The sequence below is a fragment of the Pollachius pollachius genome (genome assembly GCF_949987615.1).
Source record: "Pollachius pollachius genome assembly, chromosome: 12".
Taxonomy (NCBI): domain Eukaryota; kingdom Metazoa; phylum Chordata; class Actinopteri; order Gadiformes; family Gadidae; genus Pollachius; species Pollachius pollachius.
In genome coordinates this window covers 19,406,640-19,426,056 of record NC_136945.1, presented here as the reverse complement: position 1 = coordinate 19,426,056, position 19,417 = coordinate 19,406,640, and the positions used below count along the sequence as shown (strand labels likewise).

General features: G+C 45.6%; 1 protein-coding gene across 2 annotated transcripts; it reads right to left on the bottom strand.

The window, feature by feature from the left end:
- Positions 1–747: 747 nt before the first annotated feature.
- Positions 748–12,008, bottom strand: ccdc71 (coiled-coil domain containing 71). 2 transcript variants are annotated; one of them, XM_079747383.1, is made up of 2 exons: positions 11,940–12,008; positions 748–2,232 (listed from the first exon to the last, which is right to left on the bottom strand). In XM_079747383.1, exon 2 carries the CDS (start codon positions 2,219–2,221, stop codon positions 1,097–1,099), a length of 1,125 nt encoding a protein of 374 aa, XP_079603509.1. In that variant the 5' UTR covers positions 2,222–2,232; positions 11,940–12,008; the 3' UTR covers positions 748–1,096. The 2 variants fall into 2 exon arrangements, with proteins under 2 accessions (XP_079603509.1, XP_079603510.1); XM_079747384.1 differs by lacking the exon at positions 11,940–12,008 and adding an exon at positions 9,715–9,840.
- Between the last annotated feature and the right edge of the window lie 7,409 nt (positions 12,009–19,417).

The window sequence follows — 19,417 nt, the reverse complement described above, 5'->3', positions numbered from 1 at the left end:
TGGACTAGTCAGTTCTAGGGTTGAGTATTCTAATTATCTACTCTACTGGACTAGTCAATTCTAGGGTTGAGTATTCTACTCCACTGGACTAGTCTTCTCTAGGGTTAAGTATTCTAATCATCTACTCTACTGAACTCTTCAGTTGTAGGGTTGAGTATTCTAATCATCTACTCTACTTGACTAGTCAGTTGTAGGGTTGAGTTTTCTAATCATCTACTCTACTGGACTGGTCAGTTGTAGGATTGAGTATTCTGCTCTACTGGACTAGTCAGTTGTAGGGTTGAGTATTCTACTCTACTAGTCAGTTGTAGGGTTGAGTATTCTACTCTCTTGGACTAATCAGTTCTAGGGTTGAGTATTCTACTCTACTGGACTGGTCAGTTCTCGGGTTGAGTATTCTCCATCTACTCTACTAGACCGGTTTATATTTCACATGATTAATTAAATCTGCTTCAGTGTTGTTAAACTCGTCAGATTGGTCTCAATGATAAGCTTCATGGGGGGGGGGGGGGTTCGTTGTCATAGCAACTACTGCCAGCGAGCACTTATTCATCACTAGTAGCTCCAACGTGATTGGTCGTTCTCCCGTGAACACCACTCCAGCCTCCACACGAAGAACCCTCTGAAGTTTGGTAATAATCCGAACCCACTTCCATTGTTTCAAATGTGTTTTATTTAATTTTTATTTCAAATAAGTATGAAATACACAGAAAAACAAACAGGAAGTCCCAGGTAAGTCTTCCTGGAGACCTCAGAACAAATTTAAATTAACATATTCTCGTAAAAAAAAACTACCAACTAGAAAGTGTTTGGATCGTTTGGAATGGTCATGGGGAGTTGCCGTGAAGACAGTGCCATTCAACTTTCCAACAGAGGCCAGGAGGTGACATGACCCCCCCATGGGTCACGTGTAAGAACCATGACCCGGGCAGCCATGAGGAGTTTAGCAGCGAGGGTCAACCTGTCCGACCCAAAGTGCTGCGTGCCTCGTCCAACCCTTACATCCAGGGTCTGGAGATTGGGAGACCGGGAAGAACCCCAAAATAACCTGGGGAGAGCCCAGGGAGAGGGCCCCGGGCTGGAGGACCGCGGAGTGTCACTGGAGGTGCCGGTAGTCCTTCATGGGCATGGGCTGTATGTGGATGACGGGGGACAGGTCCAGCTGCAGGATCTTCTGGGCTTTCCTCCTGGCGTCTGCCACCGACCGGGAATGGTCCACCTTGATCACCTTCCTTCTCAGGCTGGCCAGGACCCTGCGGCTGCCGCTGCCCTGGGGGTGGGCCCCGTGGACCCCGTTGCTGCCAAGCTCGGCCTGGGGGCCGTAGAGGGTTGGGGCCGAGTCTCCGATCAGGGCCCCGTCGTGGCGGACGGGGCAGGAGAGGCCCCAGGGTCTCAGCAGGGAGGCGGGGGCCTCGCCGTTGGTCTGGGACGGGTGGAGCGGGATCCCCGAGAGGGCCAGGGGAGGGGGGAGGTGCTGCTTGGAGTGGGGGCCCGACGATGGCTCCCAGCTGGTGTGGATCTGGAGCCTGGCGGTGGGGGCCCCGGGCAGGTCCTGGAGGTTGGTCAGTCTGAGACAGGGCTGAGGAGCACAGGGCCCCTGAGTCCAGCTCACCGGGGCCGAGGGGGGGCAGAGGGGTGCCTCTGGAGGGCAGGTGCCCTGAATCCGGGGGCTCCCCCTCTGGGCCTTCCTCCAGGACGGATGCACATGCACATCCCTCTTCCTGGCCGGTGGCTTCCGGCCCCTCCGCTTGGCGGTGGGTTTCTGGCTCTTCTCCAGGGCCCGGAGCTTGTCCTGGGTGAGCGGGCAGCTGAGGGCCGAGCGGTAGCCGTACACGTCCTTACTGCGCAGCACCGTGGCCTTGTGGCCCTCCTCCCGCAGCTCCTGCAGGAAGATCAGGAGCTCCTCTGTGCTAGGGAGCCCCCGGGGCCTGGGGCCCACACCCAGGGCCTTCTCCGCCCCCGACCCAACAGCCAGCAGGACCTGCTGGCTGCTGGGTCTGGTGCTGGGCAGGTCCTGGGTGCTGTTGGACCTCCTGGTGCCGAGTTGTGCCGGGGCGCCAGGGTGGGGGGGCCCGAGCTTGGGCCCCAGGATCTTCAGCGCCTCCAGGACCACGCTTTGGCCTGCCGATGAGACGCGGCTCCACGAGTGGAGAGCCTGCTTCTCCTCCATGGCGAAGGTCAAGGGTCGAAGCACCGCCGGACGGGTCAGCAGGTTAGCCATGCTGCCGGGTCCTGACAGGGGAGACAGGAAGTGAGGTCAGCCGGGTGATCAACACAGGAAGTGAGGTCAGCCAGGAGACCAACACAGGAACCCTATGGTTATGTCTGAATCGGGTACGACGTCGTTTGACCTCGTGTCAATGAGAACACGGTGACAGCGCTCCAGAGATTATCGTTCAGCCTCCACAGAGGACTCAAGGTCCTTTTACGTCAGGCAGGTCAAGTAGAAATGTCGTGAAAAAGAGAGAACATCTCAATTATGTGACAAACTAAATCCTTTTATACATTAAGAGTTATGCAGGAGAAAGAGATGGGTCCCAATCCTATAAAGCATAGTGAAGATATGGAAGAAATTAACCCTATATTCTATGGCAAACTATGATTATTATCAGGCCTATATAGCATATAAATACATTAATGGTGGAAAATAGCTAGTCACCTTTCCCCTATAAGTGGGGTCTGACAGGAGTCTGGCCTAAAGTGCTGATTCCATGGGGAGGGTCCAAGGGGTCAGGATGTACTGAAACTGCACCGTAAACACAGGACCTTGAACCGGTCAAACATGCTATTCTCATACTCTATACGTTATCTGTATAGTCGGACATGTTATGTGAGTCTTGGAGGATGACTTGCAAAAAGTGAAAACAATATTGGGTAAATAAGGAGCAGGACGAGAATCATTCTGCAGTTTGTTCTGCAAACCACGAGAAACATCTGGCAGTGTGTCTTACAAGCCACTCGGCTTTGTTGCCGCCTGTTCGCGGGTAGCAATAAAGTCTTCTGTCATGCTTGCTCCGGATTCCTCACGCGCTCTTATTTAGTTGAAGTGATAGAATTCGGTTATCTTCTACCACAAAGACAGTATATGCTCTGTCCTTTCACCAAAATATCTAAGTATTTAGAAGATTAAATAATAATGGAGTTTCACACTTTTTAATCCAAGTCTTTCTGGATGAGGGGGATTATGATCAGCATTTGAAGTGTTCTTTAATACTTAAATTCTTTGGAGACTTTGCCGTTGTTTCCCTGTTCGATGACAAAAGGTAGGCTATCACTCCTTTGGAGAAAGTTGGTATCCAACACGTTGGATACCAACGTGTTGGATACCAACTGCACACCGTCATGACGCCCATCTTTACGTCGGCAGTACAAGGAAACTTTGGCTTGAAGCACCTTCATGTATCATGATGAATTGGTCTGCATATAACAGAGCGATAATCATAGTTATATGGATGTAGTTAACCACTTTGGATGCATGCATAGCCATCGCTCAAGTATAGTATAGCCAACTCAAAATCTCGTTATTTAGTTGTTGAACTATACTACACTAAAGCTACAGCTATACACTATAGCTGGTCAATGACAAGATAAACAAAGGAAGGGGCTTTTCAGGGAAAAAGCTTAACCCAGAAAGGGTTAAACATTGACAACTTAATAGACACAAAATGTTTGGTGGTTAGCGACTATTTGCCGATGGGAAGAGGCTAGGTGCAGACTAAAGGGACAAAAGGAAACAACTGAGTAGGGTGTTGTAGTGAATCTTGAAGCTGAAAACACAGGAAGTCACAAGCAACGATGCATGGGATTTTGCATAGTAGTCGAAACGCTAGGAAGTATCACATTAAGAGAGATGATAACAATAGAGCTTGCGCTAGGTAGCATCATGTTCATCAAGCAGCTAATAGTAGAGCTAGCTCTAGGTAGCATCATATTTAGCTCTAAATTCTAAATTGGTTCCGAGAGGCAGGCTGTCTTACGGAACAGATAGTCTCACATAGCATTTCACAGAAGAATAGCTGATGGATGGCTGGGCCATTTCAACCACATTACACTCACTCATGTTATCGCACTTAAGTTTCCCCTACAGCAACTTTGATGCTAAATATTCATGAGGCGACTAACCAATCAACACCGGGTAGCCTCATTGCTAGTGGCACTATTTTAAAAAGAAGGTCTTATCACAACCATCCATTGTGTATCTGCAAATAATTGTGCATTCATAATAACAGAATGTTTAGAATGTTTTATGTGCACAGTATTAGTGAATAGCCGATTGACCGCTGAAATAGACAAAGATTCCTACTAGATCTCTTTATTGAGCTCTGTTCATTACAGTACTGCAGTCCGTCTCCTGTCAGGCTACGGTTACTAGGAGCTCCTGGTTTAAGAGCTCTCGCAGCTTCATGAGTGCCAGGACATTAAATGAACATCTCAAGTCAACCAAAGTAAAGTTTAGTTTAGTATAGTATAGTATATAGTGAAGGGAAATGTACGGCTGTGGTAATCCAAGAAAAACTTGTTAGACTGAAATTCAGCCTTCTCTTCGACCAATCGATTGGTCGAAGAGGGGAAAATAATCTAGACTAACTAAACTGGCCACAGTGCAGGGGGTGGCGACCAGGCAGAGGGCTCTACCTGGTCGCCACAACATCACATATGCTGTGTGGAGGAAGTCCCAGGGCTTCGGATCCGCTCTAGGTCCGAGTCTGACACGGTAACGGCAGAGCCTCACGGTCGAGCGGGTCGCACACCAGACCAGCAAGGAAGTGCCACGTCAGGCAGTGCAGCGTGGCACAGAGACAACACGCATCATAAGATTCCATTTTAGGTCTGGTGCTGTGTTTAATATCATGGGTTGCAAGGGATAGGGATTGGCCGCCTACAGTGCATACTTTTGGTTGTCCTTTTTAACTAATTGCTGACACACCCTCAAATTCTTTCACTGATTTGAGGCAGAGTCAATTAGGAAAAGCAGAATCCATTAGGTTATGCAAATTCGAAAATGTGAAAACAAGAAAGGATACCAGGTCAGAGGGTTAGCTTATTTAACAAAAGAGCTAGGGGCAGCAAAATATTAAGCTAAAAAAATAATATTGGTGTTGGTGCTAGGCAGTGTTGGGGGTAACGCGTTACTTTGCGTTACAGTAACGATATTACCTTTTTGGGTAACAAAGTAAAGTAACGCATTACATTTAAAATATCGGTAACTACACTACTTTACTAGACTATAGTAACGCGCTTTCCTGCGTTACCCAAGCCGTGTTTGCCTGCGTGTAAAGTTCTGATCTGTTGTGGTGCTTGCTGCCTGTGTGTCTACAGCGCCTGCTTGCCTCGGCACGTTGCCATAGCGATCGATTTGAGTGACGTAGCTGCTTGTGCGAAGGAGTGTTCAAGTGTTGGAGCGCAGAAGCAGGTGACACAGAAAGACCGGCTGGGTGCAGGGTTCATTGTAGAAGACATGCTCCCCCTGTCGATTATTGAATCGCCCAGATTTAGAAAAATAGTAGATAAAATACCCGCGACTCGCAAGCCAACATCCAAAAGGAAAACATTTTCCTAGGGAAATTGTTCTTTCATATGGTTTTATATGCTATTTTGTATAGATGTATACAATAAACACTAAGTGATGATAGGGCTATGGTGTTTGTCCATGTATCTACAGTAAATTAAGAAACGGGAAAGTAAAGTAATAAGTAGTGAAGTTACTTTTCAAATGCAGTAACTAGTCAAGTAATCTCATTACAATTTACAGAACTAGTAATTAGTAACTAATTACTTTTTTGAGTAACTACCCCAACACTGGTGCTAGGCAACATCATGTTTAGCTAGAGTAATAAATAATAGAGTTAGAACTAGGTAGTATCATGTTTAGCTAGCTGATAAGAGTTAGCACTATCATCTTTAGCTAGAGGATAATAATAGAGTTAGCACTACGGAGTATCATCTTTAGCTAGAGGATCATAATAGTTAGCATTACGGAGTATCATCTTTAGCTAGAGGATAATAATAGTTAGGATTACGGAGTATCATGTTTAGCTAGCTGATAATAAAAAAGTTAGCACTACGGAGTATCATCTTTAGCTATCTGATAATAAAATTGTTAGAACTTGGTAGTAAAATGTTAAGCTAGAGGATAGAAATAGAGTTAGCACTACATGCTAGATTTGTAGTGTTTCCTCAAGTGATATTGAATTTCTTGGTAGAAATGCTGCACACTGCCTCGCCCAAATTCTTCGGCATTCCCTCTTTATCTAGCCTGGTCCTACCAGACTCGTACCTCATTCCATTTGCACAGAGAGTCTGGACCTACTCAATTGACAAACGTTAACTCACTTTAAGGCGGGTGTCTGTTGAAGTTTAAAACTATTGGATCTGCCCAGTGCCACTCTCGATCTGCCATAACCAATCGCTAACGTTTGGCCAGGAATCATGTTTCGCGTAGGCTGTAAACAAACCAAACACTGTACGTGAAGATGTCCGTCAACGAGAGCTGACTTTAACGTCATTGTTCTCAGCCACTCCCTCTGGTCGCTGATTGGACGCAGAAAATCTGGACAGAGAAAACCCACTAACATACCGCAGACCCAGACGTAGCACTGAAGGGAAATTAAAATTGAGCGGAAGTACTTAGGCAGGCGGAGCCAGGCTACACGTTATCGGGCTCAGAGCCAAAATGTTTCCTAACAGGTTGGGTTTCTCTACCGAATCAATGTTTTCAATGTAGGCCCTAGCCAACAGGAGAGAAGCACGTCATTCTGGATGGCACATTCTCCGTTCAGAAGGCTTAACTGACTAACTGAAGAAAATAGGCTTCACATAATTACAATTATTATTTCAGTAACATAAAAATTGGAACAAAAACAGGCCTTTTTAAAGAGAAAGTACTGCAGTTTACAAGTGTGTATTATTTGGTGGCATCTAACTTGGCAGAAATGTACACTCCCATGAAAATGAGAATTGTTGTGTTTTCGTAACCTTAAAATGACACCTTCAAATCTACATAGGGCTAACTATCCAATGAGCCTGCAATATTATACCGCCATGTTTCTAGAGTAGCCCGGAATGGTAATAACGGCTATTTCGGAGTCACAGAGCTATAAATTTGACGATGACAGCCTTTTGGAAGTACCTACTGGCACCTAACAGGTCAGTACAGGACACATTTTTAGATTTTAGGGCAAAGCTTTTATCCAAAGTGACTTCGAACCAATTATACACACATTCACAAAACCATGCAAGGCTTTGTGTGATGGGACTGTGTGATGGGACTCGCGAGCAGATAGGGCTAGATATCTCGCTCGACACTCGATGTACTTGGTGGATTGATCTAGCAACCTTCTGGTTATAAATCAACCAGCTGTACCTCCTGAGCTAGGCCGGCCATTGTAGCTTTTCCTACGTTGTTGGAATGGAATAGTTGAGAGGGGGTATTCAGTTAGTTCCAATCTGCAACCTCACCGCTGCTTGCCACTAAATCCTACCCAATGCACCTTTAACACAAGCAATAACATCTCAACACCGGTCCCTCCTGCATCTTATTTCTCAAACGTCTACAATTACAATTACAATTAGGGCATTTAGCTTTTATCCAAAGCGACTTACATCGGTTAATACACACATTGACACACCGAAAGCAGAGTCAACCATGCAAGGCAACAGCCAGCTCGTCAGGAGCAGTTAGGGTTAAGTGTCTTGCTCAGGGACACATCAACACTCAGGTAGGACGAGCTGGGGATCGAACTAGCAAACTTTCAATTACAAGGCAACTGCTCTCAGCTAAGCCGACCCCTCTACTGTCTAATGTGACCTAAGAGGGCTGTTCCCTCTTCTCTCAGTCTGCAACCGTCTAAAATGGCTGACCCGGTTCCATAGCACTCTCCCTCTCTGCTCCATAGCCCCTCTCCCCTCCGCCCCATGGCTCCTCAGTTCAAGAAACCCTCCCCCTCTGTTCAGTAGCACCTCCCCCCACCGTTATGTTGACCCTCCCCCTCTGTCCTGTAGCCCCTGACCTTCTGTTCTACTGCCCCTACCCCTCTGTTCTGTAGCCCCTACCCTTGTTCCGTAGCCCCTCCCCCCTCTGCTATGTAGCCCCTCCTCATACCGTGCAGTTGCCCCTCCCCCTCTGTTCAGTTGTCCCTCCCCCTCTGTTCAGTTGCCCCTCCCCCTCTGTTCAGTAGCGCCTACCTTCTGTTCAGTAGCGCCCCCTCCTCTGTTCGGTTGCCCCTCCCCCGCTCTTTGTTATCCTACTGCTAGTAAGATCTGGAAGCGCATCTGTGACCTTTCTCAGCAGAATGTCTGGGACACAGCATCGATTAACGGCATCAAGTAGGGCTGGGCGATAGGTCGATATTTGAAATATATCGATATTTTTTCAAACGAGATATGGAGCGAGACGCTATCGTCAACATCGATATAGTTTAATTTGCGTTGAAAGTACAGCATATTTTATCCAAATAACAGCAGTTTCGAACCGCGACTGCCGCCTGCTATTTCGTAAGTCTGCTTACCTCTCGGCCGCTCTGCCTCCGGCTCACATACACACGGCCCGGCCCCCCTTCCACTCACGTCACTTTTTTAAATCCCCTACGGCGCGAAACATGAAGTCCGCGGCGCAGAGGTATGCATGAAAGCAGAAGACAAATGGCTCCATAGTTTGGAGATGGTTTGGGTAAAAGGTGTCTGACGAATGACAGAATCAGGTTTTTTGTAGAGAGTGCTTCAAATCTGTCGCAACTAAAGGGTCGGTTACGACCAACCTCTTCCATCACTTGCAGGCGCACAACGTGCTCAAAATGCGTGCAGCGACCCAACATCTTAAGCTGTCTCGACATTGTTATTTCTTTTTTTCCAGATAAAGGCAGTACAGCAATTGTCACAAAATGATTCCGGACTCCCGGACACACGCCGGAGTGTATGGAGGGTGCCGCTCCATGTCGCGATTAAATTCTGTGCTTCAGATTGATGAGGAAGTGGAAGAACCAGAGATGACGGAGAACCCGACCATCGGGTTGTGTTCTCCGACGGTCGGGAGATAAATTAATAATATAATTATTATTATAGTACGATTCATAAGATTCCGGAGGCGCACACAGCTTTTGGCCGTGATATTATGTTTTAATATTCTCAAATACGAGGCGGAGGCAGTGTCTAGTCCACGGTTTATTCAACCATCAAACTGTATTCAATTCCGAACGGTAGGAATAGTAACGGTAAATCCAACCGGTAGGTAGGTAGGCTATAGTAATAACGGTAACTCCCCCCTCCCCCTATCAGCAAGGCAGGTTAACGAGCACAGCGACACTGGCAGGCTTGGAATGAGAGCACAGCGGTGCCACCGATGTAGAATGACGAGTTGGAGCGCGGCAACGGCAACTATGTTATTGCGTCAACAAATTATATTATATCGATATTCTGCCTGAAGACATCGAGATATGACTTTTGGTCCATATCGCCCAGCCCTGGCATCAAGGACCGCCTACTTTTCAGCAAGAGGTCTTAGTTGACATGCAAGCGTGACCAATCAGGGACCATACGCCGGACACGTAACCAACAGACTAGTCCTGAAACACAATGTGATAATCACAGAAATGTAATTTATAACAATTGCTAAGCAATCTACAAGTATAATACACAATATATCTGTGGACAGAAAAAAACACAGATGTGAACATTAATACCCCTGATCAACCCGTGTTAAACCAGAACTACATCTACCTCGTCTACATTACTGGGAGGGAAAATGCTGATAGCCAATGAGAATTGAGTCTTGAATCTCTTCCAAGGCGCTACAGGGTTCAACTTGACCTGTATCAGACGTTCAGGATGAATCACGTGGTCACCTAAAGTGAATGAACAGAAGAGGCTAGTTTACTATCTTAAAAGGGGACATATCATACCACCAGGTGTGACATCACAGGTGGGCGTGTCCATCTAGATGTGTGACGGATAGATGGACACGCCAACCTGTGATGTCACAATGCTGCACATTTTCAAACCTGCTTGTAATGGCTAATCACACTCAGACCTGGTGGTATGATATGTCCCCTTTAATGGTCAATCTGTGAGTGCATGCAAAGTAAGGAGTAGCATCGCAGCCAGTTCATGTAGTAAGTAAAATTGACATTAGGTAACTGAATCGTTGTTTTCTTGAAAGCGTTATCAAGCTAGCTGTTTGCCACGAACTCATTGGAGAATTCCTTGTGTTTGTGGTGCCAAGAAGGACTGAAATCGCTCAATATTTTAAATCCTAAATGTTTGACAATGATACACCTTGTTCTTGTCTTTCTCACCTGCATTGAGAGACAGTAATAGCTTGCCATGTAGCGACTGATTTTAGTTATTAGTTTCTATGGAAATACTGTTTCCGATAGTTATTGGCTACTATGTAGCTAGTTTTCGGCAGTTATCGGTTGCTATGTAGCAGTGGTTGCTAGGTGTTTTCTAGTTGCTATTTGAGTACTGTTTGCTATGTGTTTACTTGTTCATATGTGTTGACATGTTGCTAGGTGTTGCCTGGTCACTGGGTGTTTGCTGGTTGCTATGTGATTATTTGTTGCTATGTGGTTACTTGTTCATATGGGTTTACACGTTGCTAGGTTTTTGCTGGTTGCTATGTGATTATTGGTTGCTATGTGGTTATTTGTTCATATGGGTTTACATGTTGCTAGGTTTTTGCTGGTTGCTATGTGATTACTGGCTGCTATGTGGTTACTTGTTCCTATGTTTTTACTGGTGGCTTGGTGTTAACAGATGGCTAGGTGTTTACAGGTTGCTAGGTGTTAGCTGATTGCTAGGTGATAACTTCTTCATATGGTTACTGGTGGCTAGGTGTTTACAGGTTGTTACAGGGTTACTGTTTGTTACGTAGAAGAAGGGTTCTATAAAAAGTTTAGATATATCTGTAGTAGGCTAATAAATTCAGCCAACCGATATCGGTATATCGTTGCTGCTTTGCAGAGGGCAACCTCAACTTTTCTCCAACCAAATCTTTATTTAACACCAAGCTACACTTTAAGTAGTCCAACAAAACCTGCACTGTCCAGCCTTCGCTCACATTTCCACCTCAAACTCAACTTTCACAAGATTTCAGAGCAAGAATTCTACTTCAGCGAGACAACTCAGCGCAACTTTCTATGTTGGGATCTTTTCCATTAAGGGTGAGGTTTAAGTGGCAAAAAATATACGGCTGAAGCGTTCTCGCTCCACACTGGACCCATTTCCAAAAGTGTTGTCACCGAAAAAGCCGTACACCCAAAATTATCGAAAATAAATTGTCCTGGTAAAAATAACTGAAGTTCCCCTTAAGTCGAACTTTGCCTAATATTTCAAGAGCAACACAAAGAACTAGAATCAAACCTTTTTACCAGCACAAAATACACAGAGCTTGAATGTTACACTGCTGTGTTTTTTCGCTTCAAATTTAAAATGTTCGCAATTTCCAAACACGGCTGTTTGCCGTGTCTTGGCTTCCGGCTTAGCAGTATAGTCAATAATAAAGCCATTTAAGAATTCGTCCTTTGTTAACAATAACTATCATTGATCTTTACGATATCTAAAATGAACATATTGTGGTATAATTATAACCAAACTTAGCGTTACGCAGTTTGTACGCCTTTGTTAACCAGAGCGTCAAAGATTCGCGCGTCGCTAGCAACCGTTTACGATCTTTCGCTGCACACGAGCGCCCCCTCCCCCGACATGGCGAGCGTCCAATCGGCGTCCGCTATTGAACTTCTTGAAAATATCACGCAGAGCACTCGATACACCGTTATACATGACCACCTATCAAACGGACGGTCAACGGCTGGCTGTGAGGCTCCAGTGTTGTTCCCAGCTATGTTCTCTGTGACCTGGACACTTCAGGTCTCGTCCTGGCCTCTCAGCTCGGCCCGGACGGGACACGGGAGGGACAGCGAAAATAGAAAGGACTCTGAGCTCACCGTTCACCGGAGCGATGTCTGCCTCTCTTCGTCCGCTCCAGCGAAGCTTCACAGTAAAATGGCTGCAACAACAGCGGCGCTGGGAGAGGGGTGGGCGGGGCGGGGCCACAGGGAGAGAGCGACGGAGAGAGGGAGAGATAAATAGAGAGAGACTTAAGGTTGGCTCAGAGGAGCCGGTGGGCGGGTCTTCAGAGAGAGCGGGGCATTCGGTTAGAGGAGAGGAGCGGTGGGCGGGGCTTTGGGCGGGGTTAGAGAGAGGCTGAAAACACAAAAGAAGACCCTTAACTGTAACGCTAACCTAGGGCCAGCCCTACATCTTCTGGGGCCCCAGACGAGAAAAACATTGGAGGCCCCTCCTTGGGCCAACATGGCCCATTTCCATTTGTTTTTGGACCCCTGTCTAAAATGCCAATTAGCGGGTTGAAGATATTAATATTAGTGTTGAGCCTGAACATTTAGATAGTCGTACGTGAGGCAGGAATTTGAAATCTAAATTCAGTTCAATTTGTCAGAATATCCCAGGGATTATATAAAGATACATAGGTAAAACCCCAAGACATTTAAGTGCGAGTGTACCCCCTGTTTCGGCTGTAGTTCTAACACAGAACACACAGTTCTAGGAAGGAGAGGGGCTGTGGTTTCCCCATAGTTACGACCCATATTGTGGTTAATTGAGGTGTTACTTGTATACAGATACACACCAACACCTACAGCCACACACACACACACACATATACACACACGCAGGCGCGTGCACACACACACACACACAAACACACACAACCTCACTCAAGCAGACACACACACATATACACACACAAATACACACACACACACATACAAACACACACACACACAACCTCACTCAAGCAGACGGACACACATACAGTGGGGCAAAAAACTATTTAGTCAGCCACCAATTGTGCAAGTTCTCCCACTTAAAAAGACAAGAGGCCTGTAATTTTCACCATAGGTAAAGCTCAGCTATGAGAGACAAAATGCAAAAAAAAATCCAGAAAATCACATTGTCTGATTTTTTAAGAATTTATTTGCAAATTATGGTGGAAAATAAGTATTTGGTCACCTACAAGCCAGCAAGATTTCTGGCTGTCACAGACCTGTAACTTCTTCTTTAAGAGGCTCCTCTGTCCTCCACTCGTTACCTGTATTAATGGCACCTGTTTGAACTCCTTATCAGTATAAAAGACACCTGTCCACAACCTCAAACAGTCACACTCCAAACTCTACTATGGCCAAGACCAAAGAGCTGTCAAAGGACACCAGAAATACAATTGTAGACCTGCACCAGGCTGGGAAGTCTGAATCTGCAATAGGTAAGCAGCTTGGTGTGAAGAAATCTACTGTGGGAGCAATTATTAGGAAATGGAATACATACAAGACCACTGATAATCTCCCTCGATCTGGGGCTCCACGCAAGATCTCACCCTGTGGGGTCAAAATGATCACAAGAACGGTGAACAAAAATCCCAGAACCACACGGGGGGACCTAGTGAATGACCTCCAGAGAGCTGGGACCAAAGTAACAAAGGCTACCATCACTAACACACTAAGCCGCCAGGGACTCAAATCCTGCAGTGCCAGACGTGTCCCCCTGCTAAAGCCAGTGCATGTCCGGGCCCGTTTGAAGTTTGCTAGACAGCATTTGGATGATCCAGAACAGGATTGGGAGAATGTCATATGGTCAGATGAAACCAAAATAGAACTTTTTAGTAAAAACTCAACTCGTCGTGTTTGGAGGAGAAAGAATGCTGAGTTGCATCCAAAGAACACCATACCTACAGTGAAGCATGGGGGTGGAAACATCATGCTTTGGGGCTGTTTTTCTGCCAAGGGACCAGGACGTCTGATCCGTGTGACGGAAAGAATGAATGGGGCCATGTATCGTGAGATTTTGAGTGAAAACCTCCTTCCATCAGCAAGGGCACAGAAGATGAAACGTGGCTGGGTCTTTCAGCATGACAATGCTGACAATGCTGAAAATCTTTGGAGGGAGTTGAAAGTCTGTGTTGCCCAGCGAAGGCCCAAAAACATCACTGCTCTAGAGGAGATCTGCATGGAGGAATGGGCCAAAATACCAGCAGCAGTGTGTGAAAACCTTGTAAAGACTTACAGAAAACGTTTGACCTCTGTCATTGCCAACAAAGGGCATGTAACAAAGTACTGAGATGACCTTTTGTTATTGACCAAATACCCATTTTCCACCATCATTTGCAAATAAATTCTTTAAAAATCAGACAATGTGATTTTCTAGATTTTTTTTTTTCATTTTGTCTCTCATAGCTGAGGTATACCTATGATGAACATTACAGGCATCTCATCTTTTTAAGTGGGAGAACTTGCACAATTGGTGGCTGACTAAATACTTTTTTGCCCCACTGTATACACACACAAATACACACAGATGCACACACACACACACCCTCACTCACACACCGTCACTCACTCACACACAAACATATACAGTACATACAAAGACAAAAATATATTCCCCACATACATCTAAGTCATACACATGCATGTAAACATAAACAGCAGAGAGTGCTGAGCAGAACAGGGGTGGAGCTAAGTGTGAAGAGCTGTCCGAAGCGCACACAGTGGACAGTGCCAGGGTCAGGTGGATATGTTACCCTGAATGTGGTCAAGCTGTCCGTTGACATTTAAACTTGTAAACAAGCAGACTATATTAAGAGATTGGTCGGGCAGAAACCCAGGACAAATGACCAATAAGCAGGCATGGTCGTCCGGGCGGGTTGGACACAAGCCCTGAAGAAATAAATAAATTGATGAGTGAATAACATTGATGTCAGTTTTTTACAATGCATTGACAATAAAACACCTTCATGTTATTTCCTCTGTCCTCGCCTATTTGAAAACTACTTGATTATTCGCTCAACACTGACGGCAACTTTGTGATACTGTTTTAGAACCGTCGTTGTGTATAGGCGTTATTACGAGCGATTCTGCTACAGAATCGTCACAAGCATGTAGTCCACCATCATTGTTGTTGTCGTTCTGAGACGCCGCGGGCTTGCCAATCACTAAGGCTAGAGGGTCGAGAGGTGGGGTGATGACGTCTTAGTTTGTGGTTCAGTTTGTGTTCCACACGAATCCTAAAACGAAACCGCATAGGTCTGGATTTATTTGAAACCACCCTGGGACATGGTTTCAGAAAAGTGCGGTTTCGGGCACCGGATCCCCCGGATCCGTCTGGACGGACGGCCCAAATGCACAAGACTTATGCGGTTTCACCAAAAATCGGCTCCGTGTGGATGGGGCCTGAGAAACCTAACCCTCTCTCAGACGCCATCATTAACATCAACCGCTGTCTGGACGGGCTCAACACATCAACCCACACCTTGTTACTTGTTTCCATTCGTTGTGATGTCGATGAGTATACCAACTCTTTGACGTCACAAAAAGAACGTTACTTGTGTTCAGGGTAGAGTGGAATGTTGTAAAGCTGGAAGAGACATGCCAAAACCTAGGATTTTACTACTGTTCTCTCTAATTGACCTTACTCAACACAATCACTGTAACCGGGTGGGCCAGATGGTTTGTTACGCAAAACGATCTAGGAAGTCTTCCTCGGAAAAATGTACAGGGGCAGGCACTTTCAAAAAATACTTGCCAGGTGATTGGATGAACCATCTATCTGAGTCAGCAAGGATAATACTTGACTCTGGGCAAGCCCAGACAGATTTCGTTGGGAACACTAAAAGGCCTTTCGTAAGAAACTTGGCCTGTTCTTCTCAGAATGATGTTGCAGGCCAATCGGTTACAGGCTTATCGCTCTGATTAACTTTAACCAAAAGTCCATCAAAAAAATACTAGCTAATAGATTGGGAGGCATATCTCATCAATTATACCCCCTGACCAAAAACCCGCAATAATAATCAAGACTCGCCCAAATATCAGCGGTATTAAGATCGGAAACCTGGAAAGCCAGTGAGCCTTTATGCCGACGATACATTGTTGTGCCTCTTTAACCCAGAAGACTCGCTTCCTCCCTTGTTTGATTTCATAAAATAATTTGGCAAACTCTGGCTACACAATGAACTTGGGTAAGAGTGAGTTCATGCCTCTATCGGACAGTATAGACTAAGATGTCCTCAATGCTCTACTATTTTAACTAGTATATGATTACTTGACATACCTGGGACTCAAGATACCCCAAAACCCTGAACTGTAAAATAAACAAAACTATGCCAACATGATCCCATATCTAAAACTGGAAAAATGGGAAGAATTCTGCCCTATCTATGGTGGGGCGTACCAATACAATTAAGAGTGTGTCTTTTCATAGATTTGTGTATTTATTCAAGATTATGCCAATAATTCTATCTTCATCATTTTTTACTCCATAATCTTTCCATTTGTTTGGGAATATAAAGCTAACCGTTTATCGAAAGCGCATCTGCAAAAGCCAACAAATGAGGGAGGCCTTGACTTTCCTGTATTCAGGAACTGTTGTTAGGCCGCCAATGCTGGAGCTTTAATTTATGGCGCGTTTAGATCGCTGGGAATTATTGGGAAAACATTTTCGCGACGTCGGAAAGTTCTCGTGAACAACACCTCATGAAGTTCTGATGATTCTACTACCTTTTGGCAATTTGGGACAGATTTTGATAACAGAGTTGGTGACGGTTGGTGACGTATTGTTTACTAGTGATGTGCATGAACATAGCGGACCCCAAGGCAAAAGTTTTGAACGGTCCGAAAGTTTTACTCAATATAAAATAATCAACCATCATCTGTCAAGGTGTTGCTTGTATACACGAATGCAAACAAATATATTTCTTGCGGCCTCCATGATCAACAACAAACACCGAACCTTTGTTCCACGCCCCACAGATGGTTGCAGTAGTTCTGTTGGTGTGATATATATCGCTGACGAAGAAGAACTTTTAGATTCCGAAGTCAGTGCACATGATCGGTCGCTGGCGGGAACATGCGTAGGCTTGAGCGTCATCACTGACGATGCGTCTCGTTATTACCAGGACACATGAACGCGCCATTACTGGCAATGGAGATTCCCAGGTGAGATATCATATAACAACCCTCCCTTGGGACTGGACATTGAAACCACAGCAGTTAAAAGTTCCTCTCTCTGTAATAAACTCTCTAAGGATTCTGGATCAGATAACTGGTGTTAACAAACGGCCAACCATTTCTTGATAGTCTCTTGCATGTCATAACCATTCCTGGAGGCCATCTCAGAAGGCCGGGCTTCTCGCTGTTTGGAGTGACAGGGGACCCTTGGAGATTGATGTATAGTCTGATGTCATTATGAGTGAAGGTTTGCCCAGAATCCAAACATACTAAATTAATGTCAGATAGAAACTGTTTAATTTCCAGGTCATCCATAGACTTGTTGAGGATTGTATTAATTGTTAGTCAGTTCTGAATGGTTTCGCCTCATGCCGTTCCCGCCCTGCCTTGCAGAGCCCTGTTACTGACCCCCCACTGGTAGTTGAGGACACCTTTAACCTGCCCTCACACCCCTCCCTGCCGGATCCCTTTGTCTGACCCCCAGTTTTATTTGATAAACATGTTTCACCTCCATCCTATACTCCTCCTCCTCCCTGCCAGACGTCCGGCTCTTACCCCCTTTTATACTTAAAGCAGTTGATCAACGGAGCAGATGAGGGCTTGGTATTATGGTGCGATCCATTTGTATGGTACGCCCATCCGTACGAGTCGTAAGACGGGAAATCTCCCAGCTGTCTTGCGGCATTTCACGGAGGCACGCCCCATTTGGTCGTAATATCAACCTTCCCACTCGTTGTTCTGAGAGTAGACCGAAGAGAGAGAAACAAAAAGGGCGTGCCTCCGTGCAATGCCCCAAGACAGCTGGGAGATTTACACCTTACGACTCGTACAGGTGTGCATACCATAAAAAACGGATCGCACCATTAGCACCAAATGGCCCTTCCATTGTCTCACAGCCCAACAACAGACTCCCAACCAACCAACGGGTCGGGGGCCCATCTTACCCAGGTATCACATCCCCCAAAATCTTTAGCTTAGAGAGGGTGTAGGCGGTTTGTGATGGGCTTGATTTGAATAACGGCAACCCAATAGGATTAAGTGGGTTACACTTGTTAAATCACACTGTTAAATCACACATAATGAATGGAGGTTACTGAGAGCCACGCCCTGGTAATGTGCTTTGATATACTGTGTTTTGTAATGAATTGACGAAAATCATGTGAACAAGTTATGGACAGTAAGCATGGGAGAAGAATAATGAAAGAATAGTTTCACCATGGAAGGACTCTGGTTGTGGTTTTGGGTGTCCAGGAATAAAATGTTGAAAGAAATATTGACTCTGCTGTCCTAGAAGAAAAGGACTTGGAAACTTGAACCTTTATTTTGAACAAACTTCTTCAGACTCCATTATTCAAAGACTGAACTACCGTATCCATCTGTTCCTCCATTGTGATGATTGTCCTGACCCAGAACTCGCCCTCTTTGGATGCTCAGAGACCACTTTAAGCTTCACATCTGAGGAACAATTGGCGTTGATGCTTAGTATGGTAGCTGCAAAGAAAATGATTCAGACAGATTGGAAATCAACCTCCCTGCCCTGCTTTAGGAACTAGCTCAGTTAAATGATTATAATCATACAGAGGGCGAGGAATAGGCCTTTTGAAATCTAAAGCGCCAAGTCGATTTCTGAACACATGGGTTCTATTCATTGAGTCTGTCAAAGATAAATAAACGTTAATCATGCTCTGTAGGGATGCAGGCCTGTACTCCCTTACCTGTATTATTGAAATTCCTGAATAACTTCTGAAAAATGCTGTCAACCAAGTCATGATATGACTTAGTTGATATATAGTCAAAAATCTGTCACACACTAGGAATTTCCTTTGATCTTTTACTCTCAGAATATGCAAATATTCATTTGGAAAACGTTGTTTGGGCCTAGGTGGGATGGGACCTTCTCATGTCACATCAGTGGGTGTGGGGCGACCGTTGATGCCCCCCATTGATGGTTGGCTTCCTGGCTTTACTCAAGAGTCAGCCCTATCATGACCCTTAACACTAACCTTTGAACCCTTACCCCTTAACTATAACCCTGACCCCTAACCTCAAACGTTTACCCTTTTCTATAACCCAGCACTTAAAGAAGATGAGGTCACAAGAGGGTGAGGTCATCAGGTGATAAGGTCATCAGGGGATGAGGTCACTAGAGGGTGCGGTCATCAGGTGATAAGGTCATCAGGGGATGAGGTCACTAGAGGATGAGACCATCAGGAAGTGAGGTCGCTAGAGGATGAGGTCATCAGGGAATGAGGTCACCAGAATCGCTCCAGACTGGAAGGCCTCACACTTGTCAGTTCACTAACATCGTGGGTTAGGATGTTTTTTTAGACGGGCGGGAGACCTTTAGAGAGAAGGGCCCCACGAGAGAGGGCGAGGTTCCGAAACACAAAAACGAGCGAGACGAGGGC